The following is a 26840-nucleotide window of genomic DNA, read 5'->3' as shown; positions in this document are numbered from 1 at the left end:
CCCTTGTTCTTTTGCTGCAAGAAGACAAATTTTAGAACTTGGTTAACATCTGTGTCCTGTGGCGTAGCTTCCACAGGTGGTTTAGCTACTGTGCTTGTAAATGTAAATGACAGATTTATTCCAAATTTGCAGTGTAGAAGGTTTTAGTGGAATTATTTAAAACATTATAGAATGTTAACTGATTATATTTTTCCCTTTTTATGATATATCCTGCTTAGTCTTCAGACACTCCAACAATGACCACACAGTCTTCATCTCCGGAATTGGAGATTGGTGCCCTTTTTTAAAGATTAATTTCTTAGTGGTACTAATGTAATTCATTATTTCAAACATTATTTTAAAATCTTTATATGTTGTTTTTTTCCCTTAAAATCTTAATAATAGTATTATTTATTAGATCTGTCAGTCTGATATAGTGATATAATAAGTGCCTTCAGAAAGTTCAAAGCATAATTTGTTTTCATGCCTTGCTCCAACAAGAATCAGAGGATTACAAAGACCTCCCTAGTGAAGGTAACACTCAACAGAAATTCTTTATAGGTGAAGACTTGGAGTTTCTGTGGCTTTTTTTCTCTAACTGTATGACTGCTTTATTTCTTTTACTCTTCAGTAAGGGGATACTGAGCTCTCAAATTTGTCCAAATGAAAAAAAAAATAAATCCTAAAATGTGTTTTACTAATGAACAGGTTTTAGATGTCAGTTATTTCTTAATGTTTTGAGAAAAAAAACAACACCAAACACTTCTAGTTTTAAAGAAGAAGATATCATTTATTACAAAAGCCATTAAATTAAAAAATGTACTTCACATTTTGCCTTATTTTATTTGGAAAGTCAAATTCTTTATGTGTTTTTAATTTTTCTTTTCTCTCTCAGGTTCAACTGCTATAGAAAAATACTTTATAGCAACCCAGTTCAGACCTTAAGGGACTATAAACATGTGGCATTGCTCAGTCTAAATGTTGACCAAAGTGGATCTAAACATACAAAAATTCTAATATCTCTTCAATAGCTGAAAAGAAAAAAAAATATTTTATTAGAACCTTTAGGGTTTTTTTTTTTAGTTCAGTAAATTAATCTTTGAAAATGGTTTTTAGAGGTGATTTATTTCCCTTGACTCCTTCTGCTTTATTTTTCTCTCAGAGTACAATGACATAAATGGGAATTTTCTGTTGGATTCATGGTACCTCCTCAGACCTCTAGTCCTGTAATTAAATCCTTAATAATTCAAAATGCTGTTAATCCCTTGTTTAGGGATTAGTAATTTTCATACATAGTTATCCTTGAACATGTGGAAAGAAAGTTTCACATAGAATATTAATAATGTTAAAAAAGTCAATTTCTGGTATATTCCTCACATTATTTTCAGCTGCAAAGATTCAGTCATACAAAACTATGAAATTGTATACCGTGGAAGTTCTTTAGGGAATAACTCAGTTTAATTCACTGAATCTTATAAACTATGACAATATTCACCTGTTTATATTTGCAGCAGTTGAGTGAATAAGTAACAAAAGCAGGAAGAGAGTAGAAGATGCTTATTAATAATGCTTATTAAATATGGTTAACAATGGTAATAATTTAGCATGTAAGCAGCGGATGGTTTTTATCCAAACTGAAAAATGTCAAAGCTAGCACACTACGCTATTTTGAACTACTTTACTTTCTAGGAGTCCACAGTTTGATTTCCATGCTGTTAACAAGTCATTGTTCTCACTGTCAGTGAGTGTGAAGTGTGAAGAAAGTGTGAGTGTGAGTGTGAAGAAAGAAGATTGTGGATAGGCCTCCTGAAGAAAACTTTTCCCCTAAAATAATCAACTAGTCCTATCCCACGATAAGTGAGATAGACCTTAAAGTAGTTTGTTCTGCCACTCAATGATTTCCTGAACCAATTAACTATTAAATATTTTAAATTTCCTTTATTACTGTCATCTTTCTAGCTCCATCTGAAGTGATTTTTTCATTCGATGTTGGGAATGGACCTAGCGAAGTTTCAGTGCAATCACTCACTTTCTTAAATGACAACCAGTGGCATTATGTAAAGGCTGAACGAAACATCAAAGAGGCATCCTTACAAGTAGATCAGCTTCCTCAAAGATCTCACACTGCTCCACCTAATGGGCATATTCTCTTGCAGCTCAACAGCCAGCTCTTTGTAGGTAGGTACTCATTCAACAAAATCTATTTTAGTTCTTATCATGAAAGCATGAAAAGGAAAAAAAAAAAAAAAAAAAAGAGTTCGCAACTGGGTTTTTTAAAAGAGAGCATTTGAGAAAAATCCATGTAGATATAGCTCTATTTTGAGAGAATAAATAAATAAATCTGTTCCTTTGCCTATGGGTACTAATAAACAGGTTTTCAACCAAACTTTTCTTCTTTTGAGGTTTGAAGAACAACTAAAGAATCTCCATTTGCATCATTTTTAAATAAGATGTCCTTGTCTGAAGGAAGATGTGTTACTTCTGTAATTTCAAGGAAATTATACTGCCTCTCTTCATCCACAGCTTCATCCCAGAAAAGTTGTGAATGTCCCATCAGTGGAAGATTTTAAAGCGAAATTGGATTGGACAGGGCTTTGAGCAACAACCTAATGAGAGATATCCCTGCCAATGGCAGAGTATTGGACTTGATAATTTTTAAAGGTCCCTTACAACCCAAACCATTCTGTGATTCTATGATCTATGATTATATGATCATTGCTAGCTGCCCTTTGCTAACACATTGAATTAAATAATCAGCACTAGATGCTTAGTACTAGAGACAAGAGAAAAGGATTATTCTGTGATTTCACACAATTAGGAAAAATCTAGATCTATAGTTCTGTCGTAACTGCGAAAACTTCAAAGGAAAAGTGTAACTGAATATTTCAGCCCTGTACTTGAGCAAATGAGTTTTTAATGTGCTTATATAAAACACTGGAAAACAGAATAAGAATAACAAAACAGTATTAATATGTCTTAACTATAACACAGACCTATGAAGAGCTATGTGTCATGTACATGGTTGTGTTCTTTGAGCAATATTGCCATATTGTGAACTTAAATGTTTATGGTGTATATGTCTTTCATACAGTATAATATATATATATAATATATATATAATATATATATATATAATGTAAACTCTGACTTACTTTATCTAGATCTGAGACACACTAAAACTATGTTTTATTTTATATGTGTTGTGAAGAAGTGTAATTAAGAGGAACACTCTAATGAAACCATGAGTGTGGAAAGGTACTGGAATAGGTTGCCTAGGGGTGTTGTAGGTGCCCCCTCCCTGGATGTGTTCAAGGCCAGGTTGGATGAGGCTTGTGCAGCCTGGTGTAGTGGGAGCTGTCCAGGCTCATAATAGGGGCTTGAAGCTAGATAATCTTGAAGGTTCCTTCTAGTCTTAACCATTCTATGATTCTATGATTCCATGATTCAACTAGTTACAGAAACTGTGGCCACTGAGGAAAAAAATAAATGGAGAGGGAAACATTGTATATTGGGGCAGGAGTTCTAATCTGTCCCTCAAAAGGCATTAAGGATAGAACATGGGTATTAGACCTAACACTAAAGAATTATTTTTTTTTAATTTTATATTGTATGTATATTATTTTGCATTAGAGGTATGGGGGAGGGTTCTGTAACAAAGAAGATATCCAACATACTAGCTACAGTGCAGTTAGAAAAAAGTCTTAAAAGTAATTTATATTCACAATAATGAACTAACTCTAGGAGATTTCTGTATACTATTCGACAATAAATTATATCATCTTCTGACTTGACTTACCATATAACTGCTATTATATGAACAGTTTAAATTACATCACTTTGAATCTGTAAAATCTGATTTGTGAACAAGACTATGAAACAGTTTAATTCTACAGGTGTTTATTGCAATATCAAGTCTAATTTATTTTTTTTTCTAATGGTTTTGACAATTAATTGATACGTGGTTCTTCTCACTTTTTTCTCAAACAATCTAATGTTGTAATAACCTGTATCAACAGTGGCACTTTCTAGCATTTTTTATGAATCAATTAGCCATTGAATAGAGCTAATTCTTATTTATTTATTTGTCAGATAATTTTATGAATTCCAGTAAATTAAGATACCTTAATTTCCTTAATGGAAGTGACAACTTAGAAACAGTTTTGAGTTATCTACATGCAAGCTGTACAGCTTGTTTTTTTCGCCTAATATTCTGATAATTATTTTGAAAATTTTGGAGCAGAACTAGTAAAAATGGTATTTGTTTCATTTTTTTCAGTCAAAACAGTGTTTCTGAAATGCAATATGACAAATAATAGTGATTCATATCAGTACTTTGTGTCATGCATTTCCTGAATACTATATTTGACTGTTTGCTCTGACCACACTAAGATTTTTGGGTAATGTGTTTCTGCAACTTCCATACCCTTGGGTGGATCAGTGTGGTGTTTATTTAACTTTGGCTTTGAATTAAGAATCTTTTAGAAAATACAACTTTTTGCAACTCCCAACTGTTCGTAATATATTTTCATTCTTCAATTACATTTCCACTTAAGCCAGTGAAAGGATCTAGAGAAAAAGGAGACATAGTGTGTCCACACAAGAACATTAACAGAAGCATTCTTAAATATAATCTTGTTTGACTAGTACCTGCCATAGTGACCCTAACAGACTAGGCCTGTGAATTCTTCAGGCTGAAACACTTTTCTTTACTGCTTATCCAAATATAGTTTGGTTTTCTAAAGAAAACAGAAGAACTAGAGCTTAAAGCTACCATCAAAATGCTCTTTTTAGCAGAGACAGGGTAAAATCTTCATATTGGTGAGATGGTTTTATGCCATTATAGGTATAACTAACAGCAACTATGACAAGATTTTCCATGTAACACCAAGAATTTCACAAACTTTGAAGTAGAAAAGGATAAAAGCAGATTACTACATTAAAACATATAACAAAAAATTAATTGGAAATGCATGAGAATTATAGGTAGTAATCTTACAAACTGTGGAGTATTTTTTCCTTTTTTTTCTCTTTCTCTCTCTCTTTTTTTTTTTTTTTTTTTTTCCCCTTCCTGATTTGTTTGTTGTGTTTCTTTTATCCTTTTTTGGTTTGTTTTGTTTCTTGTTTTGTTTGGTTTTTTGTGTGTGTATGTGTTTTGTTTTTGTTTTTTTTTTTGTTTCTTTCCTTTTTACCTCTCCTACCCCCCTCTCTTTAGGAAAGAAAAAAAAATGGAAACCACTTAATTTCTGGATGTTACTCCTTTGTGAATTAATAGAAGTATAGATCACTGCTTGGTATCTTGCTGTTTAAAATCCTGGTTTCCCATTAAAATCTTTAAATACTTGGCTAACACTGTAAATACTTGGCTAAAAAGAAATAAAATATGCTTTTAAAGCTAGTTATAAATACTTTAATATATATAGGCCTGTATCTTGGAATTTTTATTAGATTGTTCAGGGGCTATAAATTGTAAAGATGTTTTGACACATCAATTCTTTCAAATTTTTACAAGCTCATATGAATGTATTTCAGGTGGGACAGCATCCAGGCAGAAAGGATTTTTGGGATGCATTCGTTCTTTACAATTGAATGGAATGGCCCTCGACCTGGAAGAGAGAGCAAAGATAACACCAGGAGTTGAACCAGGCTGTCCTGGACATTGTAGTACTTATGGTAACCTGTGCCACAATGGTGGAGAATGTAGAGAGAAATACAGTGGATTCTCCTGTGACTGCACTTTCTCTGCCTATGCTGGGCCATTCTGTAAGAAAGGCAAGTATGTTGTTTAGGTTTAGTAATAATTAAAACCAGGACAATAAATCCCCAAACAGAATCTTTAGAGTCATTTAAATGCTTACAAATACACAAATGCTCACAAAATAATTGTGTATTAATTAACGTAGAAAAGCATTCAACTGTGATTTTTTAGTAAATATAAGTTTTGTTAAACACTGTTTTCCAGAGCCACATTGAACATGTACTGTTCGAAGCATGAACCACAATACCCAAGAGAGCGAGCATTGTTTCTTTAATGTTATGCAACTCCTTTGATTGTTTATATTATACTAAGGCTAGGAACTATAAATTTATATGAAACTTTTAGGTTTCTGTCTTTCAAGTTTTACTCTCAAAACTAAGACAAAATTTGGAAGACAAACCATGTAGAAGAAAACCTTTAAACTTTTTTCTACTATAAGAAGAAAGTGAGACCAAAGGAAACAGGACTGAACCCAAGTTTTCTGTCATTCTAAAGGAGATCTTTGGTGATGGTAATTAGTAGATGATCACAAGTTGGCAATTTTGAATTTTTAGCATGGAAATTTACTCAGAACATTTGGTATTTGCATATAATGCTAATCTGCTAAAAATTATTTATTCCATGTATAAAATGCATTCTAGAAAGCACTAAGTGGCTTAAGTGCCACAACTCCTCGTGCCTCTGAATTAGTAAACACAGTATCTGTCCAGCCATCGCTGCCACTGCAAGATAAAAGGACTTGTGTGAATTGCTTCCATATTCATTGCTGTACAGATCATGCCATTGAGTGAGGAATGATACTTTCCTCCTCCTTCACAAACAGCAGAAAAAATAAATGGTCACACTCCATGGTTATTTTTCTGCATATTAATACTTTGTTTCTGAAAGACTGAGATGGCCTACAGTAATAACTTTCAGTCACATTCTGTCAAAGTCTCTGAGCCAGATTACAGAAATTTCCAGAAAAATTTTGTGAAGTTAAGATTATGTATGTGAAAACAGAATAGTTTAAGGCAGTTACTTTTACTAGAGACTGTCCATGATATACCATTGAGGTACATAAACCTCTATCAGTGATTCATTCATAGCAAGATTATAACCCAATTTCTGTTCTGCTTCTCTTTCTTCCTCCTGACCAGTGTCTTTTCCCACATATGTGTTTAAGGCATGATCAAGTTCAATCAAAATGTTAGGATTCAAATGCTGCATCCATTTCTCTGTAGGAGCAGTATACAAGACAGGACAGACTGGACTTGAGCACGTGGATAAACAGGGAAAAAAACAAAAGCAACAACAAGGAAAAACTCAAAAAAACCCAAATAAAATAAAACCAAAACAAACAAAAAATTAAGCCAAACCAACCAACCAACAATCCCCCCCCCAAAAAAACCCCCAAACCAACAGACAATAAACAGCAACAAAACAAAATCACAACCAAAAGAAAACATGTTCAAAACTAGTCAAAAAGAAGCACTTTATGCAACAGATATTTAACTTATAAATATAACTGGGCTTTTGCACTAGTACGGGCTGGATCTTGTTTTTCACTATAGTTCTAAATATTAGTCGTATTTCTAATTTTTTTTTCAGCTTTATCACAATAGTTAAGAATACATTTAATCTTTCCTGTGTCAGGGAAGAAAAAAACCCACAGCGTTAAAAAACAAAAAAACTCACCAAAACCCACAAAAAACCATGTTATATTTTAAATACATTCTATTCAAATATCAAATTGTGTTTTGTTTCAGAGATCTCTGCATACTTTGGGACCGGCACTTCTGTGACATACAATTTTCAAGAATACTACACCTTAGCTAAAAATTCCAGTTCTCACGCTTCTTCTTTCTATGCTGACATGACACTGAGCAGGGAAGCAATTACATTTGCCTTCCGAACAACACAGACACCAAGCTTATTGCTGTATGTCAGCTCCTTCTACAAGGAATATCTGTCAATCATTCTCACCAGAAACGGTGAGTGTTCAGATAGGCTATCTGGAAACACTAATGTAATCATGCTGGCTAAACTACATTTGTTTTTCTGGAAATCCATTAGAATCTAGTAAAATATTTCAGTTATTTTTAAAGGTTTGAAAGAAAACACAAAATGTATCTGATTTATCTGCAACTCACGTTGCGTATTATTTGCCACCCTTGTGACAAATAATAAAATACTTTTCACAAGTGCATTATCTATTTTTCAAATTAATCAGAGCTATTTCATTCAACTAATATCATGAGATACTTATATGCCTATGAGATTACTAATATACACTTTTGAAAATAGACATAGTGTAATTGATGTATTCATTTAAGCTGAATATTAAACTTAAGTTGGATTTTTCTTTTACATTTTTTGTTCTACATTTAGACAATTCTATGTATTTATTTGTATTTTTTTAAATTAAGAAGAACCACAGACTAAGATAAATCTTTCAGTTTATCAAAGACATTGCAATCACAGTGATTCTGTGCTTTTCTGGATACAGATTTGGATGCAGAATATCTGTAGTATCCCCACCATCACAGGTGGAAGTATACATTTTACTCATTACTTGCCTGGATGTGGCTTGGACTTTGCTTTTCAAAGGATGATTAGCAAATTTTAATCCATTTAGAATTAGTAGGAGTCTCTGACAAGGAAACCACAGTGCCTTTGTGTTCTGCTGTAAGAGTCTCCATGTAATTAGAAGCATATAGACAGCATGCTGGGAGTTAGCAACGAGAAATGTTAAGTAAGCTAGGAATTATTGACCTTATCCTACAGATTTGCCACCTGATTTGGGGTTTACAGGTCTGGACAGTGTAAACTATTGAGAAATAGTATTTGTAAGGTACTGAGTTTCATCTGATAAGTCACATTTATAAGATGTAACAGACCAAGTCTTTCTAGGATGAATTACAGAAGTATAAAATTTCTGCACAAATTTTAAATCATCATTCTGAATTGTGACAGTTTATGGCTTCTACATCCTACATCTTTGCCTCTACATCCTACTTCCAACATTGCTATTACTTTTCCTGTTGCTTCCTTTCATTTCTCACTTAAATAAATTAATTGTAGTTAATTCCTTGAATAAATCAAACATTTGTTTTACTCTTCAAAACATCTGTGAAGCAAGAGACATTGTATATGATACACACTGACTGTTGCGTGTATGTAGTACTATACCTTTTGCTCTATCCCTGCAGGAAGTTTACAGATCAGGTACAAGCTAGATAGCCATCAAGATCCTGATGTCTTTGGCATCAATATCAAAAGCATGGCTGATGGACAACTGCAGCACATGACCATCAAAAGAGAGGAGAGAAGGCTCTCTGTAGAGGTAATTCAGTTAGACAAAAACAAAACCAAAAAAATCCTACATGAAAATAATGGGTTATAAAAAAAACGTAGAAGATCCGTAACAAAAGGAAGGAAATAGTTAAAACAGGGCAATTACCACAAACTATGTTTTAGTTTCTGAAGTATATAAAGCAAATATTAGCAGACTCAGGATGCACAGTGAAAGTCTATGTTAGACAGCATCTTTGGTGTTCATACTGTATATTTCAAAAGGTCAATACCTCCTCATAATTTTATACTAAATTTAAATTATTTTATGGCTGAATTTTTAAGATTCATGAAATGTATATGACTGCTAGAATTTGGTTTGGGCCTTGTATTTTTAGGGTTTTTTTCAAACTGTGTATCAAACTACAGTACAAATGTTTAACTATCAAATTAATACTGTAAGCCTACTTATTTATGTTTCTTCAGTCACTTTTATATCAAAGGAATGCAATTGCTAAGTAAAAGTTTTTCTTTTTTTTTGCAGAAATTTGTTGACTTTTTAGGTTAAAATTTAAAACCCCTGGATGTTATATGTTAGTATTTTGAGGCTAGAGTTGAGTTTGATTAATTATGCATTGGTACAAATCTTGAAGGCAAGTCGCTTGATAAGCACCCTGAGGGGAAGAGCATTTACAGTATAATATTTGATCTTTATGAACTACATATTGAGAATATATTTAAATGAAAAGAATATTTTTCAAGTTTTTGAAGGCTTGCCATTTTTATTCATCTTATAGGTGAAAAACAATGAATCAGTCAAATCAGTAAGACAAATAAACACCCATTAAGTGGGATGCTTAAGAAGTATCACAGCTAATAATGAGTGATCTGAGATAGCTGATCATCTATTTCCTGATTAGTTTTTTTATGCTATAACTAACAAATACTTCCTTCAGCTCCTTCTATTTTTAACTTTGATTTCATCTGGGATTTTTTTTTTCCAAACTAATATCTCGTCTGTTATTCCATTGTACTTTGTTCTTCACTGCACCATTCTGAAGATTAACCAAAATGAAAGAATGAAGTTTATTCTGTCTTCAGGAAGAGAATTCAATGCAATCAAGTCTCTCACACTTGGCAAGATTTTAGGTAAGTTGAACACCTCAAGATTTGTAAAACATAGGTCAAAATTTCATCACAGCACATGAAAAAAATTATTAACCTAATCTCACTGAGAGACATTTGTTGTCTTGGATTTAATTAGACACTGAGTCACAATCCAGGTAGAAACTTCAATCTTGTTGGAATAAAAATATAATAATGGGAAAATATTACCTGAAAAATTATAAAGTGTGTTCCATTAAAAAAAAATTCAGAGTTCTCACTCTCATTATACATTTAGCCAGTAAACTGCCTGCAAATGTGGCAATGGTTGCCCATTCTTTAAATATCTCCTGAAGTAAACTGAAGTGTTAGTAAAGACTTTTGTAGAAATAAATTCTGAAAACTGTAGTATGTGACATAGTAAAAATAGTTTTCTTCTCAACTTACTATAGATATTTATGATATTATTTTATACTGCTCCTCTGGGCCTATAGAACCTTCCTACAAGTTTTATATAACACCTACCCTAAACCAGAAGTTTGAAGAATTGTTTTATTTTCTTTCAGTTGTGTATGGTTCAGTATAGAGGAATTTTATTACTATGTAACTTAAGTGCTCCTTCAGGATCCATATACCTACCATTTTTGTATAGTACTTTTGGGAATAACAACGGCTTTGGTATATCAATATTTCTGACATTATAACAGACCCAGATATACTGTCCTGGCTATGACAGTTGAAAGTCTTCTTATGTTTTCACAAGGAATCTCCTCCTGACAAGGACAGTAGTATCTGAATAGATCATCATGCTACTGGCTGGGAGACATTAGGTCTCTGCCAGGTTCCGTCCACGTTCAAATAACATAAATAAATAAATAAAATAATACATTAAAAAAATATATTAAATTAGTTTCCTGTTCTATTCAGAGTAAATTTAGAATTTGATTCTTTCAGGCACACATCATTTGTGTCATTACACACACACAGAGAAAAATCAGTTCAAAATATACACTCTGTATAAGTATTCTCAGGTAGAAAAAAAAACAAACATGGCCTTCAATTTCGTAACAGAGAATATTTAAGATTTATTATTTAATGAATTATGTAAGATAATTTCTGACCTATTTTTTTGTTAGAACAGTAGATACACAAGACTGAGAAATTTGAATGTGATATGTCAAGTATAATTGATTTAATAGGCTTATGTGTAAGATCATAGATGCACAGAATGGTTTGATTTGGAAGGAACCTTAGCAGATCATTGAGTTCCAATCCCCTTCAAATAGGCAGGGAAGTCTTTCATTAGATCAGATTGCTCAAAGGCCCATATAACCTCACCTTGAACACTTCCAATGATACCACATCCACAGCCTGCTGAGGCAACCTCTTCCAGTGTCTTAACACATTAATCATCAACAAACAAACAAGATTTTTACTTGTGTCTAATATAAGTCAATTCTGTTTCAGTTTAAAACTGTTACTCCTTTCCCTGTCATACAGCCTGTTGCAATAAGTCTCTATCTTATAAACTGCCATTATATATTGAAAAATGCAATGTCTCCCCAGAGCCTTTTCTTTTTCTCTAGATAGAACAACTGCAACTCTTTTCAGCCTTTCTGAATAGGAGAACTGTATCAGTCTTCTTATCATCTTCATGGCCATCTTCTAGACATGCTCTAACAGGTCCATGTCCATCATTTGCTGGGAACCCTGTAGATGGAAGCAGTACTCCATGTAGCATCTCATGAGAGCAGGGGGGAAGAATCACTTCCCTTGACCTGCTGGCCCTGCTTCTTTTTACGCAGCCCAGGATATGGTTGGCTTCTTGGGCTGCAAGTGCATATTGCCAGCTCATACCTAACTTTTCATCCATCAGTATCCTCAAAACCTTCTCTGCAGAGCTGCTGTCAATCAATTCATTATCCAGTCTGTATTGATACTAGGGATTGCTCTGACTCAGGTGCTGGACCTTACTTTCGGCCTTTTTGAACTTCATGGATTTCGTGTTAGCCCTGGCCTGTCAATGTCCCCTGGATGGCTTCCCTTCCCTCTAGCAAATCAGCTGCATCACTCAGCCTAGTGTGAGCCTCAAAATTTCTGAGGATGTACTCAATCCTACTGTCTACGTCACTGAACAGTACCAGTCCCAGTGTGGACCGCTGAGGGACACCATTTTCTATAGGTCTCCATTCAGAAATTGAGCTGTTGAATGCAATGATTTGGTTAAAGTAATTCAGCCAATTCCTAATCCACCAAATGAATGTCTGCAGTTTTCTGTTCTGAGAGAGTTATCTAGCATAGGCGAACGAATAATTTTGAATATATAATAGAATGCATACAATGATAATGTTTTTCATAATTATGGTAAACAAATAATACATAGCTAAAAATTTATTAAATAATGGTATTTAAAGATTTTTTTTACAGGCTTTTAAAAACAAATCCTAATTATTTTTTAGTTGTGATTCGAAGAGTCTCAGTGTAACCGATCTGTTTTCTTTCTGGAAAAACAGGTTAAGATCTCTAAAAAACCCAGAAATGTATATTACTCTTAAAATACAAATTTCTTTTATAGAACATACAGTCCAGAAAGGAACTGGTATGTAGATATGCACAGAGAATGGAAAGGAGAATGATCATTTAAGCATAACTTTAAGGCAATATTTTATTAAATATAAACTACTAGAAGAAGATAATTTTTAAAATTTCAAAATTACATAAACAAATGGAAAAACTTAATCAAGAATTTATGATGTTTTGAAGTGCAGTAGACTATTATAGCCACACTCTTACAAGGGTAACATCAGAATTAAAAGGTTTGTCATCTTTGCTCTTTAATTCCATATCAAATCTTACATTGATTTACTTAAACATTTATTCAATGTGATGTAAACCAATGAACAATTTCAGGCAAATAGCAGGTCTTTTTGATCAGGACCAAAGTTGTCTCTTCCAAAGAAACAAAACTGTTATAAAGGTTCAGAGGTGGGAAATTCTTCAGTTGTATGATGGCTTTGCGTCATCACATCAGTGTGAAGCATGCAGTATCGGGCCACTCCAGCTCACATAACAGAATCTGTCCTGAAAAAGAGGTATGTTATAGTTCTCTCCCTTTAAAAGGAGATATGCTATTAAAGAACTGGTGTTTCTTTTATAAATTTTACTGCTTTGTGTGTTGATTCCTGTGAAGTCATGTCTAGAGATGGAGGGAGACATTGTGAAGAGAGTGAAAAAAAAAATAATGAGTGTTTGCTACAGTGCAGAGGTTGAAACAGGAGGAGAAACAACATAGGCAGTAATTTATTTATTGTCTTTTGAAATGTGGGAAAACGTATCAACATTTTTAAAGTAGGCCAGAAAATTATGTTTTCCATCTTCAACTGGAAAATTACTTGTCTGGTCTCTTCTGTAGTTATATATATCTCCATTTTTTGTTAAAATTTAAAGTTAAAAGTAAATACGAGATTTAGCTGTTGATCTAGTTTTGAAATCCCAGGGGGTGAGGGGATGAATAAAAAATTTTTAAAAAAATATAAAATCAGTGTTTTTCCTTACTTTCCAGAACCTAAGACTTCTGAATTTCTGTTATGCATCATTGTGACAAAATAGTCATAGAGCTAGGGCAAAGAAAAGCATCACAGTCAACCACAGAGTTCACAGGATGCAAACCAAAGCACTCTTTATGTTTTTGTTTTCCTTCTAAGAAGATGCTGTCTCTCAAGGCACCTCACACTGTAGAAATGCTGTAGAAACCTCTCTTTTTACAATAACCTGAGTTTCACAGGACAAAGCTTCCTATCCTTCCTAGGGTAAGGGTGGGGAGCTATGAGTGACATTCTTCTTATTTTGTAGTTTGTTAATCTTTCCATGCCAGCTGAGATAAAGATGGTCTTTCAGCAAGCTTTACTTAGGTCTTACTCAGAAAGATGTTTTACCAGCTTAAGATAATGTCTGATTTTAGGCTAATTCACTTAAATGAAGGCATACCACCAAATATGAACATCTGCAATTATATAAAAATCTGTTGTTCCAATAATAAATGAAAACAATTTTTTACTACTCTCTTGATAAGAAGGCTGTAGTTAAACCACTAAAATATTTTGTACCCACAGGATTCTCTGTGTATTCATACTATGTCATTCTACTTGTACTGAAATTGTCCTTTCTTGTATTGGTTTATTTGTCTCTGAACTTATAAGACTGTATAATACAGTTCTGTCTTTATGGGAATAGTTTTTGAATAATTAATAATGGACAGCTTTCTTAAGATCTGTATTATTATAGTTTTATTGATAAATGAATTACAGAATTGCAAAAATCTCACTGTGTTTTACTGATCTGTAAGAATAGAGTGACAATTCAAACTGTAATTTGAAAATCAGCATTTTAAAATACTAATGTCTGAGTATTCCTGAACAAGTGTCACAGTGAAGGATGCTAGATAATAGTTGATTTAAAAATGCCCATTTCTCAAATGCAGATTTTTTCCGCTATATGATTTTGGCAATTAATAGAGTAAAAAAAAAAAATTAAAAAAATTTCAATCTTTCAAAGCTGGTTTAGAAAAGTCTTTAATATAAGTCTGTTATTGTAAAATATATATATTTTTTTTGCAGCTTCCACAACTTAAAATACATATAATTGTACTCCAGTAGTTGTTATTTTTTTCTTCATCAGATTTTTAATTTAGTTGGCCAAGTTCATCAAGGCTTACTATATATTTTGTTGCAGTTCGTTCCATGCACATAATTAGTACGTCCAGCTGGTAACTTAACTGTGAAAATCACATTAATATTATTATTATTTTCTACTGAGTAGATTTGTAGAACTGTAGAATCACTTAACATCTCAAGTTGAAAGGGATCCATAAGGATCATTGAATACAACTTTCTACTTCTCACAGGACTAGGTAAACTAAACCATATGACTAAGTGGGTTGTCCAGATGCTCTGCTTCCCTGAGAAGGCTGTTCCAGTGACCAACCACCCTCTCAGAGAATAACCTTTTCCTAATATCCAATATGAACTTCCTCTGATGCAGCTTTACTCCATTTCCTTGTGTCCAATCACAGGTCACAAGAGAGAAGAATTCATCATCCCCCCCTTCACTGCCCCCCTTGAGGAATTTGTAGAATACCATGAGGTCACCCCTCAGCCTTTTCTTCTCCAAGCTGAACAAACAAAGTGGCATCAGCTGCTTCTCGTAAGTTTTGCCCACAAGACCTTTCACCATCTTGGTTGCCCTCCCTTGGACACACTTGATTAGTTTTGTGTCCTTCTCATATTGGGGACCCCATGACTACACCGTGTTTGAGGTCAGCTCACACCATAATGCAAGGACACAGTGTGTAGTGGGACAATCACCTCCCTCAGCTGGCAAGCTATGCTGGGATTGATGTATCCCATGAAATGGTTGGCCCTTTTGGCTGCCAGGGCACACTGTTGACTCATATTCAAATTACCATCCACCCAAATCCCCAGATCTTTTTTCTCAGGGGTGCTCTTCGAACTCGCATCCCACTATTTGTAAATATAAGCAGGGTTACCTTATTCCAAGTGGAGAATCTGGCATTCAATATTGTTAAATTTCATATTGTTGATGATCATCCAGCTCTCTCATCTATCCAGCTCTCACTCTAATATCTCTCTAGCCTCGAGCGATTTCATAGCTCCTTCTCTTTGTGTATCATCAGCAAACTTACTTAGTGTACATTTGACTCCTGCATCTAGAAAATTTATAGAAACTTTGAAGAACACTGGCTCTAAAATTGAACCCTAGAGAATCTCATTGGTGACTGACTGCCAGCCTGATGCAATCCCATTTACTATATCTCATTGAGCACGACCCATCAGACAGTAGTTCGACCAAGATATTATGGACGAATTTTGAGATAAAATAGGATTGTACAAAAATGTGTAAATTTTCAAAATATTCAAAATTATAAAAGTTGGTAAAAGCTGAAAACTCAAAGCTAATATTTTGATTGCATCGCTCTAGTCTTGAAATATTCTGCTAGGAGCTGTATGTCTGCTGACTTCCAGTATTACTTTCCAGATGGTTGTAGCAGAATTCAGGAAAGAGGGCTATAGAGTTGTATTCTGGTTTTTGGTCTTTTTCGGGGTTTTCTTGTGGTTTTTTATTATTATTTATTTATCTTTTTCTTACTTTTTGCTGAAAAAAACTACTGCACTTAGCATGTGAATTGCTGTAAAGATGCATAAGTGCATAAAGATGCATAAGTGCATAAAAATGCAAAAGTGCAGTTTACTATAAAATACAGTCTCACATAAAAAACTTGGATGTGTCATTTTCACTCAGTTAAATTTAAGTTAAGCACTAAAGCGGACAAAGGTTTGTCTTCCCTAAACCTTAATGCCTTTGCCAGCCAGATTGTTTGATCTAATAAAAAGTTTTATTTTATTAATTACTAAATTAACTTCTAAATAATGAGTCAGGTAAACACTAAAGATTTTAGATATCTATTTTCCTTTCAGATTATACATATACAATGTTCACTACATGATTTGTACAGGAAACTAGAAAAAAATAGAAAATGCTTCACTCTTGAGGTTTTCAACCCTGCTTATAATTAGAGATACACACTTTCATCACAAGGGGTTTTGAACATAATTTTCTTTCTATGTCAGATCAATCTTTTTCTACAGAGAGAACAGAGGCAGTTAAACATCCAACTTCCATGTAATCTGTTAGTGTTGGTAAGCAGATTCTTGGTTGATGTCTGTCTAATAATACATCATGTTTGCAATAAGCAGAGAATAATTGAGGAAAACACTGCTGTGCTATTTTATGACATTCTACCAAAATGCATTAATCTGATTTTCTCTATTAAACTAATTGTAACGAGGACTGCATTGCACATTGATACTTAAAAATGTTTATAGTAGCCACTGTAAAAATCACCAGTTCATTGATCGGTTGAATTGGGGGTGGCAATGAATGAGATGAAATTGCCATTTTATTTGTACAAAACATAAAAACTTAATTCCCTTAAGAGTCCTCTTTGAATAGTGCTTCCAGAGTTTTTGCTTAAATTAGCACTGCCAGAGTAAATAAACTGCTCTATTGAAAAACAGTGAGTTAGTGAACATTAACTGGTGACTAAATAGAGCAAAAGAAAAGCCTAAGAGAAGCTTGAGCTCAAAAAGAAGGTCAAGAGAATAAGAAAGAGTTTGTTTGTTTGTTTGTTTGTTTCCCCTTAGTTTGCATGATAATGGTCTAATGTTTAAACATATTAAATTGGAAGTATATTCATTTTTAAAAATTCCACAGAAAATATCTTGATGGATGTCTCAGATCTGAGGTCTTCAGAGACTTTGACAGAAAGGATACACTGAAGTAGATACATGAATCTGTAGAAAGAATATGATCTAATCATGTACACATTTATAGAATCATAGAAATACAGAACTATTCAGGTTGGAAAAGACTCTTGGGATCACTGAGTCCAACATCATCCCTACTCTACAAAGTTCTCCCCTAAACCATAGCCACCAACACCACATCCAAAAGACCGTTAAACACATCCAGGGATGGGGACTCAACCACCTCCCTGGGCAGTCTATCCAGTGTCTGACCACTCTTTCTGTGAATTTTTTTTTCCTAATGTCCAGTCTAAACCTACCCTTTTGCAGCTTGAAGCCATTCCCTCTTGTTCTAGTGCTAATTACCTGTGAGAAGAAACCAGCGCCAGCCTCTCTACGATGTCCTTCCAAGTAGTTGTAGAGACTGATGAGGTCCCCTCTCAGCTTCCTCTGTCTCATACTAAACATTCCCAGCTCCTTCAAGTATTCTTCATAAGATTTTTTTCTCTAGGCCCTTCACCAGCTTCATTGCCCTCCTCTGTACTCGTTCCAGCACCTTAATATCTCTCTTGAATTGGGGACCCCAAAACTAGACACAATACTCCAGGTGTGACCTCACCATTGCTGAGTATTGGGGGACAATCACCTTTCTACTTCTTCTGGTCACACTATTTTCTAATAAAAGCCAGGATGCCACTGGCTTCCTTGGCCCCCTGGGCACTCTGCTGGCTCATGTTCAGCCACTTGTCAATTAGAACCCCTAGGTCCTTTTCTGCCAGAAAGCTTTCCAGCCACACTTCCCCAGGCCTGTAGTGTTGCCTGGGGTTGTTGTGGCCCAAGTGCAGGACCCAGCACTTGGCCTGGTTGAAGCCCAGACCATTAATATTAGCCCAATGATCCAATCTATCCAAGTCTCTCTGTAAAGCCTCCCTATCCTCATGCAATCCCACCTAACTTGGTGTCATCTGCAAACATACTGATGATATACTTTATGTCCTTATCAAGATCATCAATAAATATGTTAAACAGAAACGGTCCCAACACTGAGCCCTGCGGAACATCACTTGTGACTGGCGGCCAGCTGGATTTCACGGCATTGACCAACTGCCCAGCCAGTGCTTGATCCAACAGATCATATGCTCAACGAGGCCATGAGCAGCCAGTTTGTTCATGCGAGTTCTATTCAGATCTGTGTCAGATGTTTTTTGGAGACCCAGATAGACCATATCCACGGCCTTTCCTCGTCCAATAGTTGGGTCCTCAGGTCACAGAAGGAGATCAGGTTTGTCAGGCAGGCCCTGCTTTTCATAAGCCATGCTGACTGGTCTTGTCCCCTGGTTGTCCACTATATGGCTTCTAATGACACTCAAGATGATCTGCTCCATGTCCTTCCTGTGTATATAGTTTCCCAGATCCTCCTTCCTGCCTTTCTTGTAGATGGGTGTTACATTTGCTACCCTCCAGTCACTTGGGACCTCCACAGTTAGCCAGGATTTCAGGTAAATAATGGAAAGTGACTTGATGATCACTTCTGCCAACTCTTTCAGCCTCCTTGGATGTAAACCATCTGATCCGATAGATTTGTGTGCGTCTGAGTGGTGTAGTAAGTCTCTGACCACTTCTTCTTTACTTGTGATTATCTCGTTCTGCATCCCCTCCCTGTCTCCTAGCTCATGTGGCTGTGTATCCATGGAGCAGCTAGTTCGGCTGCTAAAGACTGAGGCAAAATAGGTATTGAGTACCTCAGTCTTTTCTTCATCCTTTGTAAAATGTGTTCTTCATGGAAACAAGCATCATCCTTTTTTTGCAGAATAACAACCTTCCCCTCCCCCCAAATATTGCATTTTAATTTGAAAAGTTATATTTTAATCTTTTTTCTTTGGAAATTGCTATAGTAAGTTAAAAGCTTTTCCTTCAGCAGATTAGCAACTGTCATCTGTAAAAAAAAACTTAACATAGAGCTAGGGCAAAGAAAAGCATCACAGTCAACCACAGAGTTCACAGGATGCAAACCAAAGCACTCTTTATGTTTTTGTTTTCCTTCTAAGAAGATGCTGTCTCTCAAGGCACCTCACACTGTAGAAATGCTGTAGAAACCTCTCTTTTTACAATAACCTGAGTTTCACAGGACAAAGCTTCCTATCCTTCCTAGGGTAAGGGTGGGGAGCTATGAGTGACATTCTTCTTATTTTGTAGTTTGTTAATCTTTCCATGCCAGCTGAGATAAAGATGGTCTTTCAGCAAGCTTTACTTAGGTCTTACTCAGAAAGATGTTTTACCAGCTTAAGATAATGTCTGATTTTAGGCTAATTCACTTAAATGAAGGCATACCACCAAATATGAACATCTGCAATTATATAAAAATCTGTTGTTCCAATAATAAATGAAAACAATTTTTTACTACTCTCTTGATAAGAAGGCTGTAGTTAAACCACTAAAATATTTTGTACCCACAGGATTCTCTGTGTATTCATACTATGTCATTCTACTTGTACTGAAATTGTCCTTTCTTGTATTGGTTTATTTGTCTCTGAACTTATAAGACTGTATAATACAGTTCTGTCTTTATGGGAATAGTTTTTGAATAATTAATAATGGACAGCTTTCTTAAGATCTGTATTATTATAGTTTTATTGATAAATGAATTACAGAATTGCAAAAATCTCACTGTGTTTTACTGATCTGTAAGAATAGAGTGACAATTCAAACTGTAATTTGAAAATCAGCATTTTAAAATACTAATGTCTGAGTATTCCTGAACAAGTGTCACAGTGAAGGATGCTAGATAATAGTTGATTTAAAAATGCCCATTTCTCAAATGCAGATTTTTTCCGCTATATGATTTTGGCAATTAATAGAGTAAAAAAAAAAAATTAAAAAAATTTCAATCTTTCAAAGCTGGTTTAGAAAAGTCTTTAATATAAGTCTGTTATTGTAAAATATATATATTTTTTTTGCAGCTTCCACAACTTAAAATACATATAATTGTACTCCAGTAGTTGTTATTTTTTTCTTCATCAGATTTTTAATTTAGTTGGCCAAGTTCATCAAGGCTTACTATATATTTTGTTGCAGTTCGTTCCATGCACATAATTAGTACGTCCAGCTGGTAACTTAACTGTGAAAATCACATTAATATTATTATTATTTTCTACTGAGTAGATTTGTAGAACTGTAGAATCACTTAACATCTCAAGTTGAAAGGGATCCATAAGGATCATTGAATACAACTTTCTACTTCTCACAGGACTAGGTAAACTAAACCATATGACTAAGTGGGTTGTCCAGATGCTCTGCTTCCCTGAGAAGGCTGTTCCAGTGACCAACCACCCTCTCAGAGAATAACCTTTTCCTAATATCCAATATGAACTTCCTCTGATGCAGCTTTACTCCATTTCCTTGTGTCCAATCACAGGTCACAAGAGAGAAGAATTCATCATCCCCCCCTTCACTGCCCCCCTTGAGGAATTTGTAGAATACCATGAGGTCACCCCTCAGCCTTTTCTTCTCCAAGCTGAACAAACAAAGTGGCATCAGCTGCTTCTCGTAAGTTTTGCCCACAAGACCTTTCACCATCTTGGTTGCCCTCCCTTGGACACACTTGATTAGTTTTGTGTCCTTCTCATATTGGGGACCCCATGACTACACCGTGTTTGAGGTCAGCTCACACCATAATGCAAGGACACAGTGTGTAGTGGGACAATCACCTCCCTCAGCTGGCAAGCTATGCTGGGATTGATGTATCCCATGAAATGGTTGGCCCTTTTGGCTGCCAGGGCACACTGTTGACTCATATTCAAATTACCATCCACCCAAATCCCCAGATCTTTTTTCTCAGGGGTGCTCTTCGAACTCGCATCCCACTATTTGTAAATATAAGCAGGGTTACCTTATTCCAAGTGGAGAATCTGGCATTCAATATTGTTAAATTTCATATTGTTGATGATCATCCAGCTCTCTCATCTATCCAGCTCTCACTCTAATATCTCTCTAGCCTCGAGCGATTTCATAGCTCCTTCTCTTTGTGTATCATCAGCAAACTTACTTAGTGTACATTTGACTCCTGCATCTAGAAAATTTATAGAAACTTTGAAGAACACTGGCTCTAAAATTGAACCCTAGAGAATCTCATTGGTGACTGACTGCCAGCCTGATGCAATCCCATTTACTATATCTCATTGAGCACGACCCATCAGACAGTAGTTCGACCAAGATATTATGGACGAATTTTGAGATAAAATAGGATTGTACAAAAATGTGTAAATTTTCAAAATATTCAAAATTATAAAAGTTGGTAAAAGCTGAAAACTCAAAGCTAATATTTTGATTGCATCGCTCTAGTCTTGAAATATTCTGCTAGGAGCTGTATGTCTGCTGACTTCCAGTATTACTTTCCAGATGGTTGTAGCAGAATTCAGGAAAGAGGGCTATAGAGTTGTATTCTGGTTTTTGGTCTTTTTCGGGGTTTTCTTGTGGTTTTTTATTATTATTTATTTATCTTTTTCTTACTTTTTGCTGAAAAAAACTACTGCACTTAGCATGTGAATTGCTGTAAAGATGCATAAGTGCATAAAGATGCATAAGTGCATAAAAATGCAAAAGTGCAGTTTACTATAAAATACAGTCTCACATAAAAAACTTGGATGTGTCATTTTCACTCAGTTAAATTTAAGTTAAGCACTAAAGCGGACAAAGGTTTGTCTTCCCTAAACCTTAATGCCTTTGCCAGCCAGATTGTTTGATCTAATAAAAAGTTTTATTTTATTAATTACTAAATTAACTTCTAAATAATGAGTCAGGTAAACACTAAAGATTTTAGATATCTATTTTCCTTTCAGATTATACATATACAATGTTCACTACATGATTTGTACAGGAAACTAGAAAAAAATAGAAAATGCTTCACTCTTGAGGTTTTCAACCCTGCTTATAATTAGAGATACACACTTTCATCACAAGGGGTTTTGAACATAATTTTCTTTCTATGTCAGATCAATCTTTTTCTACAGAGAGAACAGAGGCAGTTAAACATCCAACTTCCATGTAATCTGTTAGTGTTGGTAAGCAGATTCTTGGTTGATGTCTGTCTAATAATACATCATGTTTGCAATAAGCAGAGAATAATTGAGGAAAACACTGCTGTGCTATTTTATGACATTCTACCAAAATGCATTAATCTGATTTTCTCTATTAAACTAATTGTAACGAGGACTGCATTGCACATTGATACTTAAAAATGTTTATAGTAGCCACTGTAAAAATCACCAGTTCATTGATCGGTTGAATTGGGGGTGGCAATGAATGAGATGAAATTGCCATTTTATTTGTACAAAACATAAAAACTTAATTCCCTTAAGAGTCCTCTTTGAATAGTGCTTCCAGAGTTTTTGCTTAAATTAGCACTGCCAGAGTAAATAAACTGCTCTATTGAAAAACAGTGAGTTAGTGAACATTAACTGGTGACTAAATAGAGCAAAAGAAAAGCCTAAGAGAAGCTTGAGCTCAAAAAGAAGGTCAAGAGAATAAGAAAGAGTTTGTTTGTTTGTTTGTTTGTTTCCCCTTAGTTTGCATGATAATGGTCTAATGTTTAAACATATTAAATTGGAAGTATATTCATTTTTAAAAATTCCACAGAAAATATCTTGATGGATGTCTCAGATCTGAGGTCTTCAGAGACTTTGACAGAAAGGATACACTGAAGTAGATACATGAATCTGTAGAAAGAATATGATCTAATCATGTACACATTTATAGAATCATAGAAATACAGAACTATTCAGGTTGGAAAAGACTCTTGGGATCACTGAGTCCAACATCATCCCTACTCTACAAAGTTCTCCCCTAAACCATAGCCACCAACACCACATCCAAAAGACCGTTAAACACATCCAGGGATGGGGACTCAACCACCTCCCTGGGCAGTCTATCCAGTGTCTGACCACTCTTTCTGTGAATTTTTTTTTCCTAATGTCCAGTCTAAACCTACCCTTTTGCAGCTTGAAGCCATTCCCTCTTGTTCTAGTGCTAATTACCTGTGAGAAGAAACCAGCGCCAGCCTCTCTACGATGTCCTTCCAAGTAGTTGTAGAGACTGATGAGGTCCCCTCTCAGCTTCCTCTGTCTCATACTAAACATTCCCAGCTCCTTCAAGTATTCTTCATAAGATTTTTTTCTCTAGGCCCTTCACCAGCTTCATTGCCCTCCTCTGTACTCGTTCCAGCACCTTAATATCTCTCTTGAATTGGGGACCCCAAAACTAGACACAATACTCCAGGTGTGACCTCACCATTGCTGAGTATTGGGGGACAATCACCTTTCTACTTCTTCTGGTCACACTATTTTCTAATAAAAGCCAGGATGCCACTGGCTTTCTTGGCCACCTGGGCACTCTGCTGGCTCATGTTCAGCCACTTGTCAATTAGAACCCCTAGGTCCTTTTCTGCCAGAAAGCTTTCCAGCCACACTTCCCCAGGCCTGTAGTGTTGCCTGGGGTTGTTGTGGCCCAAGTGCAGGACCCAGCACTTGGCCTGGTTGAAGCCCAGACCATTAATATTAGCCCAATGATCCAATCTATCCAAGTCTCTCTGTAAAGCCTCCCTATCCTCATGCAATCCCACCTAACTTGGTGTCATCTGCAAACATACTGATGATATACTTTATGTCCTTATCAAGATCATCAATAAATATGTTAAACAGAAACGGTCCCAACACTGAGCCCTGCGGAACATCACTTGTGACTGGCGGCCAGCTGGATTTCACGGCATTGACCAACTGCCCAGCCAGTGCTTGATCCAACAGATCATATGCTCAACGAGGCCATGAGCAGCCAGTTTGTTCATGCGAGTTCTATTCAGATCTGTGTCAGATGTTTTTTGGAGACCCAGATAGACCATATCCACGGCCTTTCCTCGTCCAATAGTTGGGTCCTCAGGTCACAGAAGGAGATCAGGTTTGTCAGGCAGGCCCTGCTTTTCATAAGCCATGCTGACTGGTCTTGTCCCCTGGTTGTCCACTATATGGCTTCTAATGACACTCAAGATGATCTGCTCCATGACCTTCCTGTGTACAGAGGTTAGACTAACAGGTCTATAGTTTCCCAGATCCTCCTTCCTGCCTTTCTTGTAGATGGGTGTTACATTTGCTACCCTCCAGTCACTTGGGACCTCCACAGTTAGCCAGGATTTCAGGTAAATAATGGAAAGTGACTTGATGATCACTTCTGCCAACTCTTTCAGCCTCCTTGGATGTAAACCATCTGATCCGATAGATTTGTGTGCGTCTGAGTGGTGTAGTAAGTCTCTGACCACTTCTTCTTTACTTGTGATTATCTCGTTCTGCATCCCCTCCCTGTCTCCTAGCTCATGTGGCTGTGTATCCATGGAGCAGCTAGTTCGGCTGCTAAAGACTGAGGCAAAATAGGTATTGAGTACCTCAGTCTTTTCTTCATCCTTTGTAAAATGTGTTCTTCATGGAAACAAGCATCATCCTTTTTTTGCAGAATAACAACCTTCCCCTCCCCCCAAATATTGCATTTTAATTTGAAAAGTTATATTTTAATCTTTTTTCTTTGGAAATTGCTATAGTAAGTTAAAAGCTTTTCCTTCAGCAGATTAGCAACTGTCATCTGTAAAAAAAAACTTAAAAAAAATTAATTTTTTCATTAAAGACAGACTAGAACAGAATTAAATTAATCTGGACATGTTGCTGTAACTCAAATACACACAGTGGAACACAGTTTACTTATTTATCTGTTCTTCTTTCACTTTATTTTGCACATTTGCACAATGATTAATTATGGTCTGTTCCTTTTGATTAACAGAAAACAGTGATGTAGATGAGGAAACTATGAAGGCGAACTCTCAGGGATTTATTGGATGTCTCTCTTCAGTACAGTTCAACCATATTGCTCCTTTGAAAGCTGCACTGCACCACAGCAGCTCAGCCCCTGTGATTATAAAGGGACACTTCACTGAATCGAACTGTGGTACTTTTACTGGAGCTGACTCAATATCAAGTGAAACAACCCATTCATTTGCAGGTAGCATATGGTTATCATGTGTTCTGACTTCTGAAGCAAAATCTAAATAGAGTACTCATGACCTGAATAACAACTATCCTTCCATGTGAGTTCACATCTCAAGCCAGTTAGAAAAATACTTAATTTTTAGATGTACTTCCTTTTCCCCTTTTCTCTAGCATTTATCTTCTGTGATTGTCTATATTTTTTCTCTTTATCTCTGCAAAATGTGACCTACACCACTGTTCCTCTTGCATGCTTATGGACCTACATTTATGCAACTCTACCATACTGTAAATGAATTATGAGAATTTCTTGAAAACCTTTCTTCTGTTTGTCACTTTCCTTTTTTTTTTTTTCTTCTGCTGCAGATGACTCTGGACCAATAGACAAGGGACAGCCCTTAGCTAATGCAATCAGAAGTGACTCTGCAATTATTGGAGGTAATAGGGACTGTAACATCTTCAAAGGAACCTTTTTTTTTTTTTTTTTTTCCCTGATAACTGTGAGCCCTTCAATGTGGTAAAGAGATTTAATTTTATTTAAAGTCGTAGATAGACAAACATTGAGACTTGTTTTAAAATGTGATCAATAGCTGTCATATTTTCTTATTACATTAATTTATGCCATCTATGTTCCTATACTCTGGATCATTCTACTGAAACAGAAAATACTAAGAACAGATTTCCAACCTGCCTAATACTAATGTCCATGACTTGAAAAAGTAGTTGGATATGTTGTAACAAATAGCATATGATTAAGAAAGATCAATCCTTGCTCCTTGACTATGCCAAAAACTTGTATTTTGCTACACTGTGGAATTCAAAACTTTCTATATGAGATGTGAGTAACATTGCTTGTTTCTTGAGAAAGTAGAGTTTAACACAACTTGAAACACTGAAACAAGCTCCATTTCAGTTCCTCATTTGGAAAGAAATGTACTCTTGGACAGACTATCATTCCACTGAGTAACAGTTTAAAAATAAAATACATTTTGCAATAATAACAATAAAAAATAATTACTGTTGGTTTGAAATGTCATTTCTTCTCCATTTTCTTACTATTCCTTTTAGCCACTTTTGTCAGCTCAAATAGAAGCGCAACTAATCATCTATGAACTTTTTTCAAAAGACTTATTGTAACAGAGCTATAGAGGAGGAACAACACACAGCTGCTACTAAAGTGAATAAGATGGTTGGCCCCTAACTTTTTATGCCTATTAGAACACATATAGTATAAAGCTTAAGACACATGTTTTGTGCTTAAAGTACAGGAATGATAATCAGGATGTGGAGGTTCCTTTACTTTATCTTTCTGATTAACCATCCTTGAGCCAAGATACATCTCTGTTGTGGTGGGGAAACCCATCAATTCTGTATTTTTAGCAGGAA

General features: G+C 35.3%; 1 protein-coding gene across 1 annotated transcript in view; it reads left to right on the top strand.

Moving 5' to 3' along the window:
* The window catches only part of CNTNAP4 (contactin associated protein-like 4), a 179892-nt gene that overhangs the window by 149248 nt on the left and 3804 nt on the right, over positions 1–26840 (top strand). The window contains exons 17-23 of the mRNA XM_009996385.1: positions 1939–2157; positions 5509–5748; positions 7483–7707; positions 8926–9059; positions 10069–10156; positions 25252–25470; positions 25821–25892. Of these exons, the coding sequence (XP_009994687.1) occupies positions 1939–2157; positions 5509–5748; positions 7483–7707; positions 8926–9059; positions 10069–10156; positions 25252–25470; positions 25821–25892 (1197 nt within the window). The remainder of the gene's footprint in view (positions 1–1938; positions 2158–5508; positions 5749–7482; positions 7708–8925; positions 9060–10068; positions 10157–25251; positions 25471–25820; positions 25893–26840) is intronic.

This window comes from Chaetura pelagica, unplaced genomic scaffold (genome assembly GCF_000747805.2).
Source record: "Chaetura pelagica isolate M959 unplaced genomic scaffold, ChaPel_1.0 scaffold144, whole genome shotgun sequence".
Classification (NCBI taxonomy): Eukaryota; Metazoa; Chordata; class Aves; order Apodiformes; family Apodidae; genus Chaetura; species Chaetura pelagica.
Note: the sequence above shows the minus strand (reverse complement) of the source record. Positions and strands in the feature narration are given on the sequence as shown.